The sequence below is a fragment of the Capsicum annuum genome, chromosome 11, assembly GCF_002878395.1.
Source record: "Capsicum annuum cultivar UCD-10X-F1 chromosome 11, UCD10Xv1.1, whole genome shotgun sequence".
Classification (NCBI taxonomy): Eukaryota; Viridiplantae; Streptophyta; class Magnoliopsida; order Solanales; family Solanaceae; genus Capsicum; species Capsicum annuum.
In genome coordinates, this window is record NC_061121.1 from 6020787 (window position 1) to 6046576 (window position 25790).

General features: G+C 35.3%; 2 protein-coding genes across 2 annotated transcripts; both read left to right on the forward strand.

The window, feature by feature from the left end:
• Positions 1-9738: 9738 nt before the first annotated feature.
• Positions 9739-11783, forward strand: LOC107848234 (protein SLOW WALKER 1). Its single transcript, XM_016692945.2, has one exon. The coding sequence runs from the start codon at positions 9933-9935 to the stop codon at positions 11529-11531; it is 1599 nt and encodes a 532-aa protein (XP_016548431.2). The 5' UTR covers positions 9739-9932; the 3' UTR covers positions 11532-11783.
• Positions 11784-14911: 3128 nt separating this feature from the next.
• On the forward strand, positions 14912-17211 carry LOC107848457. The gene is made up of 2 exons (XM_016693223.2): positions 14912-15456; positions 15983-17211. The coding sequence occupies exons 1-2, from the start codon at positions 15140-15142 to the stop codon at positions 16851-16853; spliced, it is 1188 nt and encodes a 395-aa protein (XP_016548709.1). The 5' UTR covers positions 14912-15139; the 3' UTR covers positions 16854-17211.
• Positions 17212-25790: the final 8579 nt, after the last annotated feature.

The window sequence follows — 25790 nt, forward strand, 5'->3', positions numbered from 1 at the left end:
CCTTCAAGGTGTCACTAGCCGAATGAGGTCTTAAATGTAATTGACCTAATGAAGCAACTCATTTTCAAGGTCATTAATTCAACACCAATTGGTGAAAGTGCGGATGGAAAGATCAGGTAGATTAATTCAAAATGCATGGCATAATCATTAGAGTTGACTGTCATTTTTAAATAAATTTATCATTTCTTTGTTTCAAATGGGGACATTCATGGTCTTTTTTTTCCTTTATTTGTTTTTATTTTTAGTTTATTTTTTGATTCAATTATCCAAAAAATCATTATCATTTTTCTCTTGTCTTTAAGTTTAAGTCTATGCTAAAACAAGTGAGAAAAGATTTCAAAACTGGCTACCAGCTTCTCTAATTGCACAAAGCAAGACAAAATCTAGCACATAAAAGAGACATGATTGTGAGCCAAAATAAGGCATGCGGAAAGTTTTATCAAACAGATAAGTTTGAAAACTTATGGAAATACCAAGGTTCAAGGGGTTTATCTGAGGAGCATGGCAAAGCACAGATGCTGTAATTATTTTAGAGTCACTCTTGATAATCTGAGTTTGGTCAATGATACAGCAAGTCGATGACATATGCTAATGGTTGGAAGTAAGGTTAAATGTGACAGGGGAAAGAGCTATTGTCGCGAAAGTTAAAGTCACAAACCAGCCACTATGTTCTTAAACTAACAAGTTTTCTTTGATGAAACAGGAAATATGTTACCTTCAAATCAAGGACTTCAGAGTCTAAATATCAAAGATTGTAATGCCTCACTTCTGTAAATGCAGGAGACAAGGTTGTTGCACAGGTTTGGTAATCAAAACCATGGTAAAAACTCATCATCCAATATATCTAGGAGACACACTTCCTTGTCCGGATGATTCAGGTCCATTTATTAGGTGATGCACTTCCTAAATTGAACCTTCACTCTTAGAAGTCGCACTTTCTTTTTTGGGTAATTCAAGCAACATTTGTAAGGAGACGCATTTTCTTGTTTGGTAATTTAAGCGGTATTTGTAAGGAGACGCACTTTCTTGTTTGGTAATTCAAGTGGTATTTGTAAGGAGTCGCACTTCCTTGTTTGGACAATTCAAGCAATATTTGTAAGGAGATGCACTTCCTTGTTTGGACAATTCAAGCAACATTTGTAAGGAAACGCACTTTCTTATTTGGTAATTCAAGCGGTATTTGTAAGAAGACGCAATTCTTTGTTTGGTAATTCAAGCGGTATTTGTAAGGAGATGCACTTCCTTGTTTGGGCAATTTAAGAAATATTTGTAAGGATACGCACTTCCTTGTTTGGATAATTCAAGCAATATTTGTAAGGAAACACACTTTCTTGTTTGGTAATTCAAGCGGTATTTGTAAGGAGACGCAATTCCTTATTTGGTAATTCAAGCCGTATTTGTAAGGAGATGCACTTCCTTATTTGGGCTATTCAAGCAACATTTGTAAGGAGACACACTTCCTTGTTTGGAAAAATTAATTAAAATTTGTAAGGAGACGCACTTTCTTGTCTGGGTAATTCAAGCAGCATTGGTAAGGAGACACACTTCCTTGTTTTGATAATTTAAGTGGCATTGGTAATGAGACACACTTCCTTGTTTTGGTAATTTAAGAGGCATTGGTAAAGATACGCATTTTCCTGTTTGGGTATTTCTATCGACATTTGTAAGGAAACGCACTTCCTTATTTGGTAATTCAAGTGGCATTGGTAAGGAAACGCACTTCCTTGTTTGGTAATTCAAGCGGTATCATAAGGAGATGCATTCCAAAGGAAACGCACTTCCTTGTTTGATAATTCAAGCGGTATCATAAGGAGACGCACTTCCTTGTTTAGGTAATTCAAGCGGCATTAGTAAGGATATGCATATCCTTGTTTTGGTAATTCAAGCAGTATTTGTGAGGAGACGCACTTTCTTGTTTGGTAATTCAAGCAACATTTGTAAGGAGATGCACTTCCTTATCTGGGTAATTCAAGCAACATTTCTAAGTAGATGCACTTCCTTATCTGGGTAATTTAAGCAACATTGGTAAGGAGATGCACTTCCTTGTTTGGTAATTCAAGCGGTATTTGTAAGGAGACGCAATTCCTTATTTGGTAATTCAAGTAGTATTTGTAAGGAGACGCGCTTTCTTATTTAGACAATTCAAGAGACATTGATAAGGACACACACTTTCTTGGTTTAGTAATTCAAGCGGTATTTGTAAGGAGATGCATTTCCTTGTTTGGTAATTCAAGTGGTATTTGTAAGGAGACCCACTTCCTTGTTTGGGCAATTCAGCAACATTTGTAAGGAGACGCACTTCCTTATTTTGATAACTCAAGCAACATTGGAGCCCACCCGAAGCACAAGGCGAATAAATGGAAAGTCAAGCAACAAGGTGAAACAATTGAAAGCCAAGCAACAAATTAAAAAATTGCAAGTCAGGAGCCCGCCTGAAGAATAGGGTGATGAAACTCAAGTCAAGAGTTCAAAAGAAGTGGCATAGATAAGACTTCTATAATTTTATTTATCTTTTTAACTCTTGTAATTTTTTATTTTCTGAGATACATGTCACTTAATTCCCTCATAACTTGGGTAGGTAGGATATCCTAAGTCAAGACTTAGTGTCCTTCCTTCCTTCTGTTTCATTCTTTTAATAATGGTCAGGATAAAATTCTATCTCGTTGTCTACTTCTTTGTCTGAAAACACTTCATATTTACATTCAAAGGGGCATGTTGTAGACACCTAATTTTGTCCCTCCCAAGTCTAATTTTATTCATTTTTAGCTCACATTACCACACACCTTCACCCATGTGATTATATCCCACAAAAATACAAAAATAATAACCCTTAACAAATTTTATCCTGTTTTAATCCTATACTAACAACCTCTCCAATTAAAAGCGGACACCTCACCACCCCTCACCCTCTACCCACGTGTCCCCCTACCCCCATCTTTCTCACGTGAAATAATAGACAAAAAAAGAAAATATATTTTAATACACTACAAAGAAACCCATTGTTTTATTATCATCATCATCTTCATCAGGACTGACCATATATTCATATCACAACAACACACACCCATATATAATTCCCACATAGACAGTAATAGTCATACTCACAAACACCTTCACTAAAATTTTCTATTCACCATACTTCAACCATATACGATCCCTCATCCTCACAGCACACACCATCAGAAACTGACCATAATAAATGATTCACGGATATCGAAGTGAGAGGAAAGATGGTGTGATAGAGAAATGAGAGAGGTAGAGAGAGATTTGTGTAAGGGAGAGAAGAGAAATCGAGAGAAAAAATAGAAAATAAAGGAGAGATAAGGATCAAAAGGAGATAGAGTGAATGGAATAGGACACATAACTGAGCAAGAGAGGAGAGAAAAGGGATTGGGGTTAACTGTTCCGGTGTTCGTGGCCAGAAAATAGTATGTTTTCACCGGAAAAACATTGTTGTGTTCTTTTTCTGCTTGTTTCGGTGACCGTTGGAGCTCACCAGAGTTTCAACCGGGCGGTAACTGTGGATTGTGACCCTAACCCAAATTGAATCAGTTGAGTTGACCGGCTTTGGGTCTAATTCCGGTGAGGTATCTGATTCTGGCAAGATTCAGTTTAGTCCAGGCAAATTTTATCTACCAGCCTCGGTTTTATTCGTATTTTGTTTTGGGTGTTCACTGTTTTTTAGTTTGAATTAGATTTCGGAGATATCCGTGTTGGATTTGGATCATAGTCAAGATTTGGTACCCGTAGAGGCTCTCGAGATGGCTCTTACTTCTCCCTTTAAGTCAATCGAAAACTCTTGAGATCCAATTCTATGCTTTCGCCTTTTAATCTTCACATAGTTATGAATGATTTGTGGGTTTGGCATGCTTGAATTTTCATCATTGTGGTTTATTTATTATTGGATTTGGATGTGAAAACTTGATTGGTGGATTGCGTATTGAATTGGTTTAATCATGTTGAGATTGGATTTGGGGGGTAGTATTAAAATTGGTTAAATTCCTAATTTCTATTCGTTTATTTATGTTATTATCTTGATTAATTTGAACATATTAAACTTGATTGTATGATGTTAAGTCGAGAATTGGTAGGCAAAGTTTAGAATCTTTGGTTTTGTTGAATGTTTGAAATTTGGCTAAATGCTTTGATTTTCTCGTATTAAAAATTGTTCTCATTTGGCGGGGAATGCCTCGAAAGATTTGTATCGATTTATCCGGGGAACGCCCCAAAGTATCTTATACTTGAAGACGGCGCACATTCAAGTCCCGGAACGTCAAATGGAGTTTGGTTTAGGATTAGTTTAGGATCATTTTAGAATAGAGTAAGTTTACATTTTCACATTTTTCATTTTTCGGGTATGTATAATTGGACTGAACACTATATTTTGGATTTGTTTTGTTTCATGTGTTTGATAGATTGTTCTATTTGTTTTGTGTGGTTTATACATTCGTAATATCAAATTAGCCGATACGCTCCACCAAGCGACCGTGGTCGAACCACAGGATCGAGGGGTGCCTAACACCTTCCCCTCGATCAACATAATTCCTTAGCCAGAATTTCTGTTCGCAAACCAGTTTTTAAATAGTCAAATTATTTTGAAAAGGATTGTCCAAAGGTACTTGGCACACTGGATTATGCCAAGTGGTGACTCTGAGTTTTGAATGTAAACATAATCCATTTTCGGAACAAATCTTCATTTTGTCACTTTAATAATAAACCCTCTTTTGACCCTTAAAATGAATCCTTTTGGAGTGAAAAGGGGGTGTGACAGACAGTCATTTTGAAGCTTTCATAACCCCAAGGATAGTTGTTAAATGCCTCAAGATCCTCAGAGAGCTTTATTAAACCAACGCTTATGTTGTTGTTAACGTCTCTCGCCCAAAGAGTATTATGTACAAACCAAACCAAGCACAATGATTGCTTGTGCTTCTTTGAGAGTCCTTTACCTTTCAATGCTTCTGTCAAATTTTTATTTTTGAAGCTTGGACCAACAATCGACGCCAGGTCATCACGATCACTCGACTTTTCTTTGTCTTTTTTGGGTGTGCGGGGTGCTTTTTTTGGGCCAGAGCAGGTACAACTTGAGAAGGAGGATAACAGTTTAGTCCGATAACTATGGCAAACTCCTTCCAACCAAAACAAACAGGAATGTCACAGTAATTTATCCATACCTCATCCATTTTGTCTTTATTTTCATACATAAACCTACGCTTGAGAAGATCGTATACCATTTTCATTTGGAAACGAGCATTGTTGTCCTTCGGTAAATCAAGATATTGCCCAAACCAACTTTTCCAAAAATAAGCATTCAATTTTTGTTCTCGAATTTTTTTTCTGAAGGCATCAAAAGATTTTCCCATGGCTAACTTAACCACGAAATCACCCGTTAAATCTGTGGCACCATCGAACTGCATTCTTACAGGATAATGATCAATGCTGAAGGTTTTGACCAACTCTTCGGCGGAAGGGCTATTAGCATTTGGATCATCTCTTTTGAGACATTCCTCCTCCCCGTGTTCATTACCTTTTGCTTCTGATTGAGATAACGCTTGTAAAGTAAGCTCATAGAGTGGTAAATGTAGTCGACCTGCTGCACTTGTTCCTTTACTTGGACTTGATTCGATTTCTTTTCTTTTGGGAGCCATATTATCTTAAATTAACAGAAACATAAAATAAATTATAATTGATTAATGCATCGTTAAAAGGGGATAACAATAAATCTAACATATACAACGGTAAGGTAAAGTAACAGTTCCAATAGACCACACATATGTTGCACTAGGTATGTTATCTGTTGTAATAGATAATCGATATGTTGCAACGGATGAGTAAATCATTGGAAATAATAAAAATAGATCTCTAATCTGTTGCACTAGGTAGTTTATCTGTTGTAACATATAACCAACCTGTTACAAAGATAAGTAATTCGTTGGAAACGATAAAAATAGATCACTAATCTGTTGCACCAGGTAGTTTATCTGTTGCAACATATAACCAACCTGTTGCAACGGATGAGTAATCCGTTGGAAACAGTAAAAATAGATCACACATCTGTTGCACCAGGTATGTTATCTATTGCAATATATAACCAACCTGTTGCAAATGGATGAGTAAACCGTTGGAAATAATAAAAATAGATCACTAATCTGTTGCACCAGGTAGTTATCTGTTGCAATATATAACCAACCTGTTGCAACAGATGAGTAATCCGTTGGAAACTATAAAAATAGATCACTAATCTGGTGCACCAGGTATGTTATCTGTTGCAACATATAACAAACATGTTACAACGGATGAGTAAACCGTTGGAAACAATAAAAATAGATCACTAATCTGTTGAAACATATCACTCATCTGTTGCAAAATGAGTTATCTGTTGGATCAATATTGTTTAGATTTACTTCAAATAGAAGAGTCGTCTGTCACAACAGATGGATGATCTGTTAGATTGTTCATCTGTTGCATCAGATATTTTCATCTGCTGCATCAGATGTCTTCATCTGTTACATCAGATGTTTCATCTGTTTCAACACCATTTTTATTAAGACAAACAACAAATCAACCCAGCAACACCAACACATCATACACACACACACTAAGAAGGGGTCTCCACTAAGAATATCAATTGTGAACAAAAATTACCAACAAATCCGAATCAATAATACGACAACAAGAAGAAGAAATACCAGAAATTAGGGTTTTATTTAGTCCAAATTTCAATACTAGAAGAACAGTCGGCTGAAGTTCCTCTATTTCTTCATAATTTTTTACCTGTGAAAAATAAATAGGACGACGAAGAACTCGAAGTTGTTATTGCCAGAGAAGTCTTCACGTCGATTGACGGTTGAAAGTCGAAAGGGAACTCGCCCGACTATTTTTCGCCGGAGGTTAAAATCGTCGAGGATTGAAGGAGAATTTTGCAGAACTATTGGTTGGGAGAGAGTTGAGAGAAGCTGTCGAAAGAGAGAGGGGGGAGAGACTAGTTGATTTGGATTGAAAAGGGATGCGGGTTGATTTGTATTTTTGAAAAGATTAGAAAGTTTTGAAAATATTAATCAAGTCCATAATTAACTTAATCAAGTTTCCTAATGATGTTTGACCATTTAAGTTGATCAATGTCACCAATCCTTCATTCAAGACTTAAAAGACACCTTTCCTTCAATTTTCTCTTGTTACATACATTTTTAGCTAAAAAATTGCAACTTTTTTTAAAAGTAAATGCACTGTTTTCACCTGAACTATAAACGAAATTCCTGAGACACGTCCGACCTTAAGGGGGGGTCTTATTAACCCTGACTAATTAAAATTGTATTTTTGGCAGCCTTAGTGCCTACGTGGCACATATGTGTGCATACGTGGACCTTCAGTGTATTGTGTTGATTCACGCAGTGGTAGGCACCAAAGTTGTCAAAAATACAATTTTAATTAATCCAGGATAATAGGACCCTATTTAAATTGGAGTATGTCTCAGCAATTTCATTTATAATTTAGGGTGGAAGCAGCGCATTTTCTTTTAAAAAAAAAACTGTAAAAAATATATTTGAGGATCTTGTAAATAGACCAAGCGAAAAGTTTGAAATATCAAACTGTCCTTATAAAGTAAAACAGCATTAGTGTTATGTATAGGAGGAAACTAAGTAACTACACATTTTAAGAAATACTAGATATTAGATATAAATACAATATAATAAACGTGCATCTTTATTATTTCTTGATTTTTCAAATTGAACAAATACATATGACATTTATTTTAAATATTTTTCAAACTGAACAAATATATATGACATCTATTTTTAATATAGTGAACAATTAATTGCAGTCTGCATGTGGTAAAGTTATTTTTACAAAGTTGTTATTACCCAAACATGATGTTGACAATTTTAAATATAATGGTGATTTGGAGCCAGTTTGGATAGGCTGAAAAAACTAATTTTAAGTAATGTTGATTGTTTGAAAAACTAAATTTAAAAGTTAATACCCAAACATGATGTTGACAAAAAGGTGTCTCCTATTTCTTAAAAAATTAGGAAAATAGTCTCAAATATACTTAAATTTTGACTAAATTTATTGTAACATATCTGAATTTTATGGGGGGTTTATGACTCTCCTGAACTATTCATTAGTGTATTTTAGTGACATTTATAAGTTAATAAAAAATAAAAAAAATGTTAACAAAAATTTAAAAAAGAATTTAGTGCAAATAAATGTCAATAAAACACGCTAATAAATAGTCTAGATGAGTCATAGGACTATTGCAAAGTTTTAGGGAGGTCATAGATACCCGCAAAGTTCAAACGTGTTACAACAAATTTTGTCAAAGTTTATATATGTTTAAGAGCATTTTCCCTAAAAAAAAAAAAAAAAATTGGTACTAAACTATTTGGGTAGTTAATAGAAATTTTTATACTATGGTGTGTTTGGTCTCAAAGGAAAATGTTCTCTTTTTATTTTAGGAAAAAATAAGTGAGGTGTTTATTTATTTTCTAATGTTTGGTAAATTATCATGAATTGTCATTTATCATTTATAAGATTAAGAGGGTTATTTTTCTCGCTTTTTAAGGAACTTACTTTTCAAAGAAAAATATTTTTTAAAAATTTAAACACCGGACATGAAAAAAATGATAAATTCCCATCCATATTCATACCGTATACACCTTTTTAAAATAAAGTTTATTAACATACGAAAATGACCAAAAAAACCTCTCAATCTTTACCCCAAATCCCAACTACACACCTATATTTTGTGGGGTTCTATGACCCTCTGAATATTTTAAAAATTAAATTATTACACCCCCAAAGGCGTATGTGGCAAAGAGTATCTCACTCTCTTTGAGAGAGTGAGTGATCCGAAAATATTTAAAAAACTTATTTCTTACGTTTCTTTTTAATATATATATATATATTATTTTTATTTTTATTTTTCCTTTCTTCTTCATCACATATCTCCATCCCCAAAATACTTTCTCTCATAAAATAAAAAGTTTCAACAACTCTTCAATTGCTATTATGGTCAAAATCACTGCACCACCATTCCACCAATGCCGCCAACGTCATCTCCACCATTTGACCACTTCTTCACCTTCCTCCCTTTTTCTCTCAATATAAGTCTTCAACTTTTTCTTCTTCTTTTTTCATTGTCCAATTTTTTCAAAATCTTGTCGAAATTTAAAGAATTAGAAATCTAACATAAAAAAAAAAATTAAGAATCTTAAAGACAACACTGTATTATCAATATCATGTAATTTTTCACCACACTTCAATCCAAGCAAAATTTCTAATTCAAATTATGAATTTCATCACACCCATCACCACCACCATTAGCCGTAGTTGTCACCGCCACCCCCACCCCATTAGCTGTCATCGCCACTGCCACCCTCATCCCTTTTATCAAATTTGGGGTGAAATTAAGAAATAAAGAATAAAATTCAATTATATTCCTTTTCTAATTGTCTTGTTTCATTTTTTTAAAGTCAATTTGACTAACTTTTAAGTTAAATTACATTAAATTAATTAAATATTTTAAAATTATAACTTAGAGTGTACCAATCGATCAAAGTTTATTCATTTTTTAAATTTGTTTTTTACTTTCTACCTCATGTCAAGTATTCATATTAGAGTTTCGATCAATTTAGCGATTGACGCACTCAAATTCTAAACCTCTTATTAATGATGGAACAACTGAACTGTAACATTGATTAAAGTTTTTATAGTTGATTTTTGAATAGAAAATACTATGACAAGTAAAAACAGACGGCGCAGTGGAGAGGGGGTATAAAAGAACTTCCCCAAATATTATTCCAAAAATAGTATGTCAGATTTAGAATGATAAACCCTATGACCCAAACAACAAAGAAGAAATAGACCCATCCTTAAACCCTAATCCTCACATTCAGCCTCCTCCTCCATTTTCTCCACCTTCCTGAACTCCAACAATGGCAGAATCAATATCAAGAACTTACCCAGTAAAGCCTAAACTCAAACCCACTTCCTCAACTTCCTCACAACACCAAACCCCAGAATCCAAATACTGGAAATCCTTCAAAACCCCCAAACAACAATCCCCACAATCCTTAGTTTCTTCCATTACCTCCATCACCTTTTCCCCTATTTCTCCTCATGATTTTGCGGCTACCCATTCCGCTACCCTCTCCATTTTCTCCGGAAAATCACTTGAACCCAAAACGACAATCTCCTCCGCATTTAAGGATGTCGTTACGACTGCGTCGTATCGTAGCGATGGGAGGTTGATTGCAGCTGGTGATCTATCGGGTTCCGTACATGTTCTTGATGTAATGTCGCGTGTTGAGCTTAGGCGATTGCGTGGACATACACGGGCTGTTCGGGTTGTTAATTACCCGAGGATTGATAAGCTGCATTTGTTTAGTGGTGCGGATGATGGGGTTGTCAAGTATTGGGATGTTACTACGGAGGAGAAGATTTGTGATTTGTTGGGGCATAAGGATTATGTGAGGTGTGGGGATGTGTCCCCGGTGAGTGATGATATGTTTGTTTCGGGGAGTTATGATCATACGGTGAAGGTGTGGGATGTGAGGGCGTTGAATTCGGGGTATGTGATGGAGTTTGATCATGGGAAGCCGGTTGAGGATGTGGTGTATTTGCCTTCGGGTGGGTTAGTCGCGACGGCTGGTGGGAATGCGGTGAAGATTTGGGATGTTCTTGGAGGTGGGAGGTTGGTTTATGCGATGGAGAGTCATAACAAGACGGTTACGTCGATTTGTGTGGGTAGAATTGGGAAGGAGGGCGGTGAGGAAGCGCAGCAGTATAGGATTTTAAGTGTGGGGTTAGATGGGTATATGAAAGTTTTTGATTATGGGAGGTTTAAGGTTACGCATTCGATGAGGTTTCCAAATCCGTTAATGTCTGTTGGGTTTTCGCCTGATTGTTCTACGAGGGTGATTGGGGCGTCGAATGGGATGTTGTATATTGGTAGGAGAAAGGTGAAGGGAAGTGAAAGTATGGAACTTGGGGATTTTGGTGGATTTGGTCCGGTGGTGGAAGAGCCTCAGACGCGGGTGCTGAGGCCGTCTTATTTTAGGTATTTTCAGCGGGGGCAAAGTGAGAAGCCATCCGAATGGGATTACTTGATTAAGAAGCCGAAGAAGATAAAGGTGACAGAACATGATAAGTTGTTGAAGAAATTTATGCATAAGGAGGCTTTGTTAGCTGCTTTGAATGGGAAGAATCCGGAAAATGTTGTAGCTGTTATGGAGGAATTGGTTGCTAGGAAGAAGTTGTTGAGATGTGTGTCGAACTTGGAAATTGAAGAACTTGGCTTGCTTTTGAAGTTTCTGCAGAGGTATTCAACCATGCCTAGATTTTCAAGGTTTCTGATGGGCTTGACAAAGAAAGTAGTCGAGATGCGAGCTGAAGATATTAAAGCATCAGATGAACTGAGAGGTGACATTAGAAATCTTAAACGAGACGTGGAGGAGGAAATAAGATTGCAATTGACATTGCAACAGATACAGGGCATTGTTTCTCCTCTGCTCAAGATTGCTGCACGGAGATGATAATTGCTTATTGTTGCCTATCAGTTATCCGGCTCTTCATTTTGCTTTTCCGCAATCAACATTTTCCTACAAAAAGTTTTGCACATCAGATTGTAGTATTCTCAAAAAGTTTTGTTCTTTTACATAGGATTGTTATTTTTCGTTGAAGTTGTTAAAGTTTATGTTTACAATTAGGCTGAATTGGATTACTTTGTATGAGTATTTCTTTGAGCTTTAATCTAATCAGCTGCTCCTAATTGGCACTATTAGCTACTACTAGTGTACTTGGAAATCTTTCTAGAATTAAAAAATTTCATGTCTTGGGAAACTTTGCCAAGAAAAAGAGTATCTTGAATCTTTCTGTTAAGACAGGTACACACACCACTTAAGTTTCTGTAAACTTAGTGCTAATATGCTTAATGCAGTTAAATTGCTTCAAACGTGGTGCTAGTATGCTTACTGCAGACTGTAATACAACTTTGAAGTGCATGATGGGCATCACTATGTATATTAGACACTTGCCTCATTTAATTCAGGTCTTACAGCATGCTCCTCACATATATATGCATGATTCTTGGCAAGCACGTGAGAATATTTTTGTTGGTGAATGGAAATGAAACTTGAACCTTGATGTCTTCCTGCTTCGATACCATGTTGAATTGGATGAAGTGTTTTAGCTAAAAATTTAACTGCTACTGAGCAAACACTTCTATTTGTTAGTTTAAGGTCTGCAAAAATCAAGGTGCAGAGCTGGCTGCCACCATTTTCTACTTAAAGAATCACAGAAATATTGATGCTTTTAGGTATAAAAATATGCTAACATGCATGTGTGACAAAACAATCCATATATTCTATCAGCTAATGGCGAGATCTGTTTAGTATCCTCTCGATTAGGTACTAACTAATAATGACCACTTTAAGAAAGTTGAAAGTTATTTAGGATGTTCAATAAAATAAATTCTATCTGTATTTTAATTGCACCAGAGGAACAAAACCCTGGCCTAAGTTTATTTCAAGTTCCAACGTGGTTTTAACCCACGATAAGGAAACCTCCACGTTTATTGGTTTCACTAATGCCACGCTCCAGTCAGTCATGTTACTTCTCTTGTGGTGTTCCTTGCTTTCCCTCTCTTTTCTTTTCTTTCCCTTTATGTTTTCTATTGCTAAAAGCACTGTGTATTAGGAATCTCAATCTTCTGCACATCTAACTTTACCTTGTATGAAAGTTTTGTGGTTTAGTTGCTTGTAGATTTGAAAATAACATGCAAAGATATTATCTCATCCATGGAGTAGTTCTATCACTTGCTTATATTGTGTGCCTCACTATATAATTGTGTCTTTATAGTGTTACTGATAGTGAATTTTGTTGAAGCTATATATGAGAAATTATTCAATTGCTGATCTTCTTCTTCAGCTGTTACCCGATCCGCATGTTTGATTGCGGAGCTGGATATTTGCATTATGGAGAAAATGCATGGGTAGTGCTCACATTTTGGATCATTATGTACTGACCTGAGCATAGTTTATCTTTATCACATTTGATTTTGTTGATACAATGTCATCTTCTTACTGATTAGCAATATTTGGATCATAATGTTTAGCATTACTAGAAGGATCTTGCATTTGACTGCAGCAAAGAACTAGAGTTGAGCGTGTAATAGGATTCATCCCTGCCATATGGGGCATACTATTTTATTCTCACCTATTGAGCACCATGCCCGAATAATTCAGGGTAAGCTCTTGAAATATGCTACAAAAATATCAGCAGGCTGTCTCCTGACAAGCATTTGGACAGCATGATCGGAGAATGGGCACAAATGCAAGTTATGGTGACTGATCATATTATAATTTGTGGAGTTAACAGTCATCTGAACTTAATACTAAAGCAGCTCAATAGAAAGCAGCTCAATAGGTACCATGAATTTTCTATTCACTTAGGTACTCCCACTGCTAGGTATTCACGTTGCTTGGAGCTCACCATATAAACTATGCACAGTGCTGCAAATATTACAAATTTTGGTACCTCTTTGCAGGCGGCAAAGAATTCCTCTGCATCCTCTTAAAGCTTATACAATCTTGAGAGGGTCACTAGTTTATCTAATCCTCACTAGTTTAAAATCTGGTTATTAGAATGAACATTACATCTTCCTTGAGAATGAACTTGTTCTTATTATTATTATTTTCATATTGAACGGTTGATTTCTTGTTCTGAATTAAAGGCAGGTTCATCAGATGATTGGTTTTTGCACTGTCCAAAACAGCAAGAAGTTTCAGATTCCTCATCTTCAATCACTATGTAGCTAGAATTTGGACCTTTAGGAGGTACTCCAAGTGCATCTGGATTCTTTTGGTGGTAAGACAGAGGCCTTGTTATATACATTTTCAGCCAACAACTGCTTACTTTTTAAATATATTAGGCCATAGAACCAGCTAGTTACTACTCGCTCCATTTCAATTTGTTTGACATACTTTCCTTTTTAGTCCATTTCAAAAATAATGACTCTTTCCCGTTTTAGCAACTCTTTAACTTTCCACATCTTCTTGAGCCGGGGGTCTATCGGAAACTGCCTCTCTACTTCTTCGGATGTAGTGGTATGGACTGCGTACATTTTACCCTCCCTAGACCCCACTATGTGGGAATATCCTGGGTTTGTTGTTGTTGTTGTTTAACTTTCCACATGGCATGTCTAGGATTAGGACCACAAGATTAAAGGATATGTTGGGTACATTTGACATATCTTTAATTTAAGACCACAAGATTCAAAAGTTTTCTTTTATTTTCTTAAACTCCGTGCCAAGTCAAAACGGGTTAATCAATTTGAAACGGAGGGTGTGTCATTTATCAACGTGTTGATAAATCTCTCTCCTCCTTTTTTTAAATGTTTTTGTTTTTTTGTAGTCTTAGGTTGACTTTTCTGCAGCAAACTGCATAAGTTCTACATCTTTTGTCTTAAGAAAATACAATGAATTTGTTCCAAGTGTCCAAAACATTGCTTGTGTTGAAGGATGTATTGGGGATCATGATCTTTGGTTCTGCAGGACCAGTTGGTCATATAGTCAAAGCTGAGAAGAATATTTTATTGTTCTAATCAGTTAAAAATAATAATAAATAAATAATATCCTGTCATGTTTCTGATAAGGGTGGAAGAAATTTCCTTGATACATGAACTATGTTAACATATTGAAACTAGGAACAAGAAATTTTCAAGATGTTTTATCAGTACAGTAATTTTTAAGTGTTAAATTTACTTACGACATCACTAACATGTACAATATTAGTATAGTTTTTACATTTTGGAAATTTCTCCCAACCTTCTTAGAAACATCATAACAGTATATTTAAATAACAAATTGTTTTGTTTTGATTAAATATTCTTGATTAAGCCCTTTAAAAACATTGTTGAAAAGTCATCCCAAGACTTAAAAAAAGGAAGTTGTCAACATGTTGGCAACTTCCTATGATTCAAAATAAAGTTACCTAGTTGTCTAAATCTCATTAAATTTGACTATGCTTCATCCATACATGTCAATAGAAAAGAAGATTATTAACATGATATAAATGTATTATAATATCCTCAAAAGATATATAGACAGAAATTGAAAGAGTTGGCCTTGTTTTTTTGCTGAAAATGTATGTAACAAGGCCTCTGTCTTACTACCAAAAGAATCCAGATGCACTTTCAATACCTCCTGAAGGTCCAAATTCTGGTTACTTAGTGGTTCAAGATGAGGAATCTGAAACATATTGTTGTTTTGGACTTTGCAAAAATAATGATATCATGGACATGCCTTTCCCTCAGAACAAGGAGCTGACTGTTCGATACGTATCAGGTGGTGGTGAGAACAGGCATGTTAGCAGGGAGGATGTACTATTCATTCCTGTTCTTAATAAGCCATTGTCTTCCAATCAATATTATGCTATCAAGCCTCATGGAAGGCACAAGGGGTATGTTATTATTGTATTTGCACAATCGTTCTTGTATGATATGATAGAAATCGCATGGATATGAATCTTCTGATTACTGATAGTGCTTAACGAGAAAACAGCCTGAAAAATTTCAGCAGTAGTATTTTGTTTGTCCTTTCATCAATTTGAGTACTGCATAACATTTATGTTGCTTGGGTTCTTCACAAATGTCGTCAGGTGCCTGCTAGATCCTCCAAAAGCGGTTGTTTTGTAGAGTACAAGCAGCATAGCATAACATACAATTGATTCTGGCAAAATTCATTTCTGGTTTATTTTGTCGTGATGAACCAAGGTCGACGGCAGATCTATATGGTCCAAAGGGGGTTGAATTAAATCCCCTTCATCGGAAAATTGTACTGTGCAAGTAGGGATATAATATAGACTATAGAGCAACATTGTTTTAGGCTTCAAGTTTCAATTCTTGAAATATTATTGATTCCCCTTAATTAGAATTTTTAGACTGGCAAAGTAATGAATCTTACCATTACTGAATGGCCTTTTGCAGACAAGCATTTACTTGTTCAACGGAGGAAGATAAGCAAACCTGTTGTTTCTGTAGATGTGTACGAGACGTTAAACCAAAACCATTAGATCCAGATGAGGCATATCAGCAGTTTGAGATTTGTCTATATGATACAGGTTGCCAAGCCAAAGGTAACTTTTTTGCAAAGTCTCTTGCACCTGATGCTTTTCCGCCGTACTTTCTAAGGCGAAAAGGCTGGCATCTTCTTGCCGAAACTCCTAGAAATTATGAATTAAACCATGATGCTCTAGGCCTCAATGCTGCATTGAGGCAACAACTTCCACAGTTCAATTTAACACCATCTAGTAAAAGTTCTGAAGTTGTTGTCGTGGGAAAATGGTATTGTCCTTTCATGTTTATCAAAGATGGAACAGAACTTAAAGATCAAATGAAGAGATCGATGTTCTATGAAATGACACTTGAGCAGAGATGGGAGCAGTTTTTCACTTGTCAAAATGACAAAATTAATGAAGGGAATTCAGTAGTTGTGGATGTTGCACTTGACACAGAAGTTGTTCTTCTTGCCGGAACTAATAAAGCAACATGGGATGATAAAAACGTCGTTGAAGGAGTAATATGGTTTAGAAGCTGTGGTAAAGATGGAAATGAAGTAACAAGTTTGGGATTGAGACGAGAAATAGTTCAAAGAATGAAGTGGGAACAAGAAAGAGGTGGATGGCAAAAACAAGGGAGGATTAAACAAGTTGAAGAAAACAGAGAAAGTAGTACTGGTTGGAGAAGATTTAGTTGCTATGTTTTGGTTGAGAGGTTTGTGTTGAGGAGAATGGATAAAAGCTTAGTGATGACTTGTGATTTCAAACACATTGACAAGGTTAAAAGCATATGGGAGTAGGGATGAAACCACATATAGTATGGTTCGGACCGTCGAGAAATGTTGTTGCACCTGCATTGGGTCCTCCAAAGATATACTACTACTTTTTGAGGATCTGGCATGGCACGTACCCTGTGGTATTTTTGAAGGTTCCAAGGAATCGTGTGATCATTTTTTTGATTAAAAAGGTTGTATCAAATTCTATCAGTGTGATTTAGCAGATTGTAGTAGGTTACTCTATTTTCCATGTTGCAATATCAGACTTGCTATGAAGAATGTATGGTTATGTATATTGTATATGTCACTTGTATATTATTGTATCTCATGTATATATCATGTAATGTACTTTAGTGAGAAAAAAAATCCTGTTGATAGTTAATTTTTCTGGCTCTTTGTGATCTAATCAAGATATTTAATCCAGTACAGACCTTTCAACCAGCTGATTATTGGAAAGAAATTAATTTTTTCTATTTAACATAATGTTTTTAGCATCTAGTATATTTACTTGCACCTTGAAAATGCAACATAATTTGTTGTAAAGAGCTACTTCATGCTCTAATGCAACTTTAGGTCAACCTTAATAATTTCATTTTCAATTTACACAATGTAAGGGAAATGCAAGGTAAGTAAGGTCGTGCACAATAGACCCTTGTAGTCCGACCTTTCTTCGGACCCCCATGCATAGCGGAAGATTTAATGTATCGGCAGCCTTTACAATGTAAGGGAAATGAAAAGTTAATGAAGCTAATTGCAGAAAATACAAGGATAAAAGAACTAAGATATTGAATGCTTATGTGAACTACATTATGGTTTTTGGTATAAAAATTTAGCACCATTATTCAAGAATGTTTCACTAAATACCTGGAAACTTACTAATGTCTCTTAACTATAAGGTAGGAGCCTGAAACATATTGTTGTTTTGGACTTGGAAAAAATTATGATCTCATGGACTTGCCTTTCTCTCAGAACAAGAAGCTGATTGTTCAATATGAATGTGTTAGCAGGGAAGATGTAATGTTCATTCCAGTTCTGAATAAGCCATTGTCTTCCAATCAATATTATGCTATCAAGCCTCATGGAAAGCATAAGGGGTATGTATGTTGTTAATTACTACTCCCTCGGTTTCAATTTGCTTGTCGTACTTTTCTTTTATTCCTTTTCAAAAAGAATGTCTCTTGCCTTTTCTGATAACTCTTTAATTCTACCTTTTCACGTGGCATGTTTAAGACTATTGGTTTCAAAAGTATTCTTTACTTTCTTAAACTCCGTGTCAAGTCAAAAGCAGACAAGCAAATTGAAACGGAAGGAGTATGTCATTTTGATTTTTGACTCGAGCGACTAGTGATTACATGAATATGAACCTTCTGATTCCTTATAGTACTTCTTTAGTAGAAAACAGCTTCATAAATTTCAGATTCAGTAGTATTGTGTCCTAAGCCTTTCATTAATTGGAGTACTGCATAACATCTACAATCAACGGACTCGTCGACGTGTGTCTACCAGCTTCGCCAAAAGCAGTGTATTTTTGAAGGATCCGATACGAATGTGAGTGTGACAGCAATTTTGGAGAGTATGAGCAATGTAGCCTAACATACAATTGATTGTAAAGGTGTGTCGTCCGAAAATTACACTATGTTGCTAGGTAAAAGTATTCGTTTTTATGTATATATATTAAATATATATACCTCCACTTAAGGGCGGATCCATGTGGTCCAAAGAAGGTTGAATTAAATCTCCTTCATTAGAAAATAGTTCAAAGAATGAAGTGGGAACAAGAAAGAGGTGGATGACTTATGATTTTAAGCACTTTGACAAGGTTAAGAGCATATGAAAAATATTAATGCATTTGGTTGCTAATATTCGAGATAACTTATCCCGGGACTAATAAATAGTATCGGAATAAGTTATTCCATATTTGGTGGGATAACAATTCCATCATAATTTATACTTGGGATAAAACTATAAATGACAAGATTAGCTCCAAATCCATTACAAATACATTTCTCCAATCTTCTTCAATCTCTAATTATTGCTTTTGAAATTGAAAAAATATTATTGATATCTACTTGATTATCTAAAACGTCCTATTTATGACAAATTAAAAAGACTAAAATATCTTATTTTTGAACGACGGAAATATATGACTAAGAAAAATTAACCTCTTATTAATTGAACTTTGCATTTTTTTTCATCCTGTTGCTTGTGAATTTTATAAACTTATACGTTATTTTCTTATATAAAGGATCAAAATGCACAATTAACAAATTAAAAATCAAAATATGTTAGATTCATACATAACAAAGATCAAAACTAGGTACTGTAATTTTTTATATATCCGACAAAATGTAGGTACTATAATTTTTTAAGCATAGAAAAACGAAATTCACATCAACTTTTTCCTTCCAATTGTTATTTTTGTGAATTGATAACACAAAAAGTTCTTAATATACAATGAAAAGATTAATTAAAGTAAGTAGATTTTATAATAATAATTATCATTCACTGGTGATCTGTAAAATATTTTAGCAACTACAAAAGCGTTGCCTAGTTTTAATGCACATTATCGTTTCACAATCGACTCCATTATTCAATTACATATTCTAAATTAAATAATTTTTTAACCACTTGAAAATTGATATTATATATATCAATTAAAATAAATTTTAATATTCTATATTATATGAGTGATATGTGTTTAAATGAAGTGACATAAACAACAAAACTTCTTTTACTTTAACAAACTTAAGTTGGAAGTTTTTATTTCAAACTAAGGAAGATGTAGTAAGATTTATTTTTTTTTAAAACACATACTGTATAATCATGGAAGGCACGTGCAAAAAAATTAAAGTTAAATAAGATAAAAGTTTTGTTTTTAAAATACACACAATGTAATCATGAAAATGCGCACACACACAAAAATTAAGTTAAATAAGATGAAAGTTTTATTTTTAAGAATAAATATTTAACGCTTGAAAAGGAATATATATAAAAAAAGAAGTTAAATAAGATGGAGGATATTTTGGTAATCAATTAATTTATTCTTAGAAATTATACCATACATATTACTTTGAATACAACAAACCAAACACTCAATAAAAAATAATCTCAGCATAACTAGTCCCAGTATAACTTATTCTATCATAACTTATCATATAATAACTAATCCCAGCATAATTGCATTCCCAACCAAACGACCCCTTACTATAATTTAGCAGGTTGTAGTTGGTTATTACTCTATTTTTCATGTTTCCATATTAGAGTTACTATGACGAATTACCTGTAGTTTTCTGGACTTCTTGTCATTCTTCTTTGGCACTTATGATAGAGATCAGAGGTACTTGGCTCCTAAAAGGGATTGCGCTTTTAGATCTTTGGAAAATTTTCTTTCTCAATACCCTTATTCCCCTTTCATCTAGAGTTGTCGTAAGAAAGTTCACTAGCAATACACCAACGCAACACTAGCTATAGCGATAACTATTACAATCAGTAAGGGATCGGGTTAGGGGGAAGCTACCCTTAGGCCAGGGGATTCATCTGAACATCCTTCAATGGAAAACTATGTTATTTATATATAGTTAAAATTATTTTTTATGTATATATAGTAAATGTTGAACCCTTTCGTTAGATTATATGTTTACTTCTAAACCTCTTAATGAATATTCTCGCTCCGCTACTGGGTCAGGTGAACAATATCTCTAAGCTTTAAGGTGTGTAGAAGTTTTTGTTAGTTTCAATATTTTCGGGTACAAGAATCTGTATTTAGGCACACAATAACTTCAACACAAGTTCAAGTCTAAACAACACCTATGAAGTTACACAACACCTTCAACATAAGATTATAAATAATCTATCCAAGAAGTATGTTGTTATTTCAGAAATAAGATTAAACAGAATTTTTAAAGCCATGTTCCCCGACTTCATGGAGTGTCCTTAAGGAATAATTCCCCTCACTGTACCCGAGGTTATGGAATCTTCCTCCCAGGATAAAATGGCCTTTAATCCAACAATAGTGGTACCTCAAATTATTGAATTCTTCGAACTCACTCAACAGCTAATGATCACAACGAGTTTTTGAAGATATAAAGAGTGTTTTTGCTATCAAAATTCATGTTAATACCTGAGGAATACGTCAGGTATTTATAGCCAGTGTCCTTTCAGAAAGGATGCATTGGTTCAGCAAAAAGGCACATATTCAATACAATCACGTCATCTGCGCCCAGTCTGTGCTGGACCTGCGACTAATCTGCGGCCGCAGTCCGAATTCTAGTAAGCAACTGTGCCCGTAGGTTATTAAAATGTGCGCACAGATCGCCCAACAGCGTGAAACAATGTGCATTTTACCTCGAAGGGTCGCATCTCTTCAAGATGCGTTGCGTATGCGTTAGCATGGTGTTCGAAATGCGTCCGCACATGGAGAAAAGTAATTCCATCAGATTTTTAGATTAAAATTTCACTGTTCATCATGATTAAAATAAATTTTGTCTAAAAAATAGATCTCATTAATCGATCATTTTTCGAATCTAAGCCGAGCGAGTGACGACGACGACGACACGAGGCACCTCTTGGTTCTTGCCTCACTTACCATGTGGAGTATGTGTTCCCTATTATAAACAGAGAAAAGTTCCCTTCTCCCACCAATGTGAGAGAAATAGTGGACTTTCCATTTTGAGAGTACACTTTTCATTTTTGAGTGTTATCTCAATTCTTCCCTCCGCTTGGTTCCCTCCATTTTCCATTCACACACATACATAGAACCCAACAATCCCCCATATGAATGGGAAATGACTATCTTATCAAGAAAGATACGGACAAATAGTGATCATTGAGCAAATACTGACTGCATCTGGATAAGTAAGCTTTCCTTTGAACTTTCCGTAGTGAACATGCATCGGATGCACTCAGTCAATCGGTAGATTTGATATCTTTGAACCATCGAGCTTTAATGTACACCTAGACAACACATGTCACACAACCAGTCTTTTACTGTTTATGGTTCTCATGGTTTTGTTCTTTTCAGCCATGAACACGTCCCGGTTTCATGAGAGCTTAGAGAATAGACCTTTACTAACATTCTCCTTGAAGCGGCTACAACTTTTTCCTCACATAGGTGATTTCTAAACGTTCAATCCTGTAGATTAAACTATTTGATTAAATCTTCCAAATTTAGATAATCATTAAGAGACTTCATACCATAAGTCTTATCCTCGTTTACCAAACATTATCTACATCATGAGAATAGGTTAGGTACAATGACAATGTTGAACCTGCTAGACATAACTTTGTTTGATCTCTTTGAACCTAGCTCTTGGGATCTCCAGTCTACTAGGTAGAGTTACCGTCATGTTGATTTGTCCTAGGCCTTAAACCCATTTCCTTGGATATCCTCTTAACTCCTTATCTAGATAGGCCTTTTGTAAGTGAATTTGACACATTATCCTTTGACTTCACATAGTCAACAGTTATAATTCCACTAGAGAAAGGTTCTCTAATGATATTATGTCTCTGTCTTATGTGACGAGATTTACCGTTGTACATCATGCTCCCTGCCCTACCTATTTTTGTTTGACTATCATAGTGTATAAATACTGGTGCCACTGACTTGGGCCAATAAGGAATATCTTCTAAGAAATTTTGGAGCCATTCTACTTCTTCCCCGGCTTTATCCAATGCGATAAATTCAGATTCCATTGTAGAGCGAGCAATACATGTCTGTTTGGATGATTTCCAAGAGATTGCTCCTCCACCGATAGTAAATACATATCCACTTGTGGATTTTACTTCGTTCGATCCAGTGATCCAATTTACATCACTATATCCTTCAAGTACCGCGGAATATTTATTATAATGCAAAGCATAGTCTTGAGTGTATTTAAGATACCCCAAAACTCTTTTCATTTCCATCCAATGAGTTTTTTTGGGATTACTCGTGTATCAACTCAACTTACTAACAGCGTATGCTATGTATGGTCGAGTACAATTCATTATATACATTAAACATCCCAATACTCTTGCGTACTCCAATTGTGACTCACTTTCACCTTCATTCTTCCGAAGTGCAAAGTTCACATCCAATGGAGTCTTGGTAATACCAAATTTCATATACTTGAATTCTTATTCCTAAGATCACATCTGCAACGCTAAGGCCTTTCATATCAAACATGCTCTAGAGCATTCGTTTCGTTGAATTTATGTTAGAAATATCTCTACCGATGATCAACATATCATCCACATATAAACACATAATGACTTGGTGATTTGGAGTGTCTTTAATATAAACACATTTATCACATTCATTAATAATGAATTTGTTTGCCAACATGGTTTGGTCAAACTTCTCATGCCATTATTTAGGTGTTTGTTTTCGTCCATAAAGTGACTTAACAAATTTACACACCTTATTTTCTTTTCCTAGAACCACAAAACCCTCAGGCTGTTCCATGTAAATTTCATCCTCCAATTCTCCATTTAGGAATACGGTTTCACATCTATTTGACAGATTTCAAGACCATATACCGCCGCCAAGGTAATTAACATTCGAATCGACGTTATCCTTGTTACTGGCGAGTATGTATCAAAGTAATTAAGGCCTTCTTTCTGTTTGAAGCCTTTTACTACAAGTCTTGTCTTTTATTTGTCAATAGTACCATCCGCTTTCATTTTTCTTTTGAATATTCATTTAGAACGTAAAGGTTTATTTCTTGGAGGAAGATCAACCAACTCCCACGTATGGTTGCTTAAGATTGAATCAATCTCACTATTAACTACCTGTTTCCAAAAGGATGAATCCGAAGACGCCATCGTTTTTTTAAATGTTTGAGGCTCATTTTCTTAGAGAAATATTATAAAATCTGATCCAAACGAAGTTGTCATTCTTTGACGTGTACTACATCTTGAATTGTCATCATTATGTACATTCTCACTTGGTTTATTTCGAGGTTATTTAGACCCTCCACTAGACTATTCATGTCTAGTTTTATACGGATAAATGAGTTCAAAGAATTCAGCATTATCTAATTCAATTACCATAATTTCATTGATATCCAGATGTTCGGACTTATGAACCAAAAATCGACATGCTTTTCTACTTTTAGCATATCCTATGTACACGCAGTCCACTGTCTTAGGTCTCATCCTTACTCTTTTAGGCATAGGACTTGGACCTTCGCTAGACACCCCCACACTTTGAAATATTTCAAGCTGGGTTTCCTTCCTTTTCATTTTTCATCTGAAATTGATTGTGTCTTACTATGGGACACTCTATTGAGTATTCAGTTAGCCGTAAGGATAGATTCCCCCCCACAAGTTTTGCGGTAAACCTGAATTTATAAGTAAGACATTCATCATTTCCTTCAACGTTCAATTTTTTCTTTCTGCAATTCCATTAGATTGAGGTGAATACGGGGTTGTAGTTTGATGGATAATTTCATTCTCTACACATATTTCGGCAAAGAGAGATTTATATTCTCCGCCCCTATCACTTCTTATAGTTTTGATCTTTTTCTCTAACTGATTTTCAACTTCAGTTTTGTATTGTCTAAACGTATCTATTGCTTCATCCTTACTATTTAGCAAATAGACATAACAGTATCAGTGCAATTGTCAGTAAAAGTTATAAAATACTTTTTTTCACCACGAGATAGTGTTGACTTCATATCACAAATGTCGATATGGATTAAGTCTAAGGGATTGAAATTCCTTTCAACAGACTTATACAAATGCTTAGTGTACTTTGATTCCACACATATTTGACACTTTGATTTATTGCACTCAAAGTTTGGCAAAACTTATAAGTTAATCAGTTTCTGCAACATTTTGTAATTAACATGGCCTAATCGTTCATTCCATAAATCATAAGACTCAAGCAAGTAAGAAGAAACTGAACATTTATTGATTTCAACATTCAATCCATTCATTTTGAATAGGCTCTAATTGAGGTAGCTTTTTCCTACATACACTTCACCTTTACTAAGTACAATTTTTCTGGAAATAAATACACATTTGAATTCATTTTTGTCTAGAAGTGATACAGAAATCAAGTTCTTTCTTAACTCAGGAACATACAGGATATTGTTGAGTGTCAACACTTTGCCTGAATTCATTTTCAAGCACACTTTTTCTGTTCTTTCTACTTTTGTAGTAGCGGAGTTTGTCATGTAGATCTTTTCTTCCTCTTGAGCCGAAGCAAAAGCAGCAAATAACTCCTTATTAGCACAAACATGGCAGGTGACACCGAAAATCCATCCATCATTCGCGATGATTTCCCACCATGTTGCATTCAGACAACATAGCATACAGGTTGTCGACGTCTTTCTTGGAATCAGCAACATTTGCTTGGTCCTTCTTCTTCCCTTTCTTTGGGGAACGACAACCCGTGGACTTGTCGCCAATCTTGGCACAGTTAAAGCACTTTTTCTTGATTTTTTTCTTAGGTTGATTGCTTTCATGTCCTTTTTTTTGCGTTTAATTAGTACGAGTCGTATTACAGTGATTTTCAGAAATGATGCATTGGTTCAGCAAAAAGGCACATATTCAGTACAGTCACGTCACCTGCGCCCAGTCTGTGCTGGACCTGCGACTGATTTGCAGCCGTAGGTGACATTATCCGAATTCCAGTGAGCAACTGCGCCTGTAGGTTATCGAAGTGCGCGCGCAGATCGCCCAACAGCCCAAAACAGTGTGCGTTTTACCTCGAAGGGCCACATCCCTTCGAGATGCGTTGTGTATGCGTTAGCATGGCGTCCGAAATACGCCCGCACATGGAGAAAAACAATTCCATCAAATTTGATCTCATCGATCGATCATTTGTCAAAGCCAAAGCCGAGCGAGCAACGACGACAACAGTGCAAGACACCTCTTGGATCTTGCCTCACTTACCATCTGGAGTATGTGTTCCCTATTATAAACACAAGAAAGTGCCCTTGGTGGGAGAAATAGTGGACTTTTCATTTTGAGAGTATA

Bases quoted from the DNA above. Each gene is read 5' to 3' on its own strand.
- LOC107848234 (XM_016692945.2), top strand. From the start codon at position 9,933: ATGGCAGAATCAATATCAAGAACTTACCCAGTAAAGCCTAAACTCAAA.
- LOC107848457 (XM_016693223.2), top strand. From the start codon at position 15,140: ATGTATGTAACAAGGCCTCTGTCTTACTACCAAAAGAATCCAGATGCA. The intron at 15,457-15,982 runs GTATGTTATTAT...GGCCTTTTGCAG, and splicing joins CCTCATGGAAGGCACAAGGG to ACAAGCATTTACTTGTTCAA.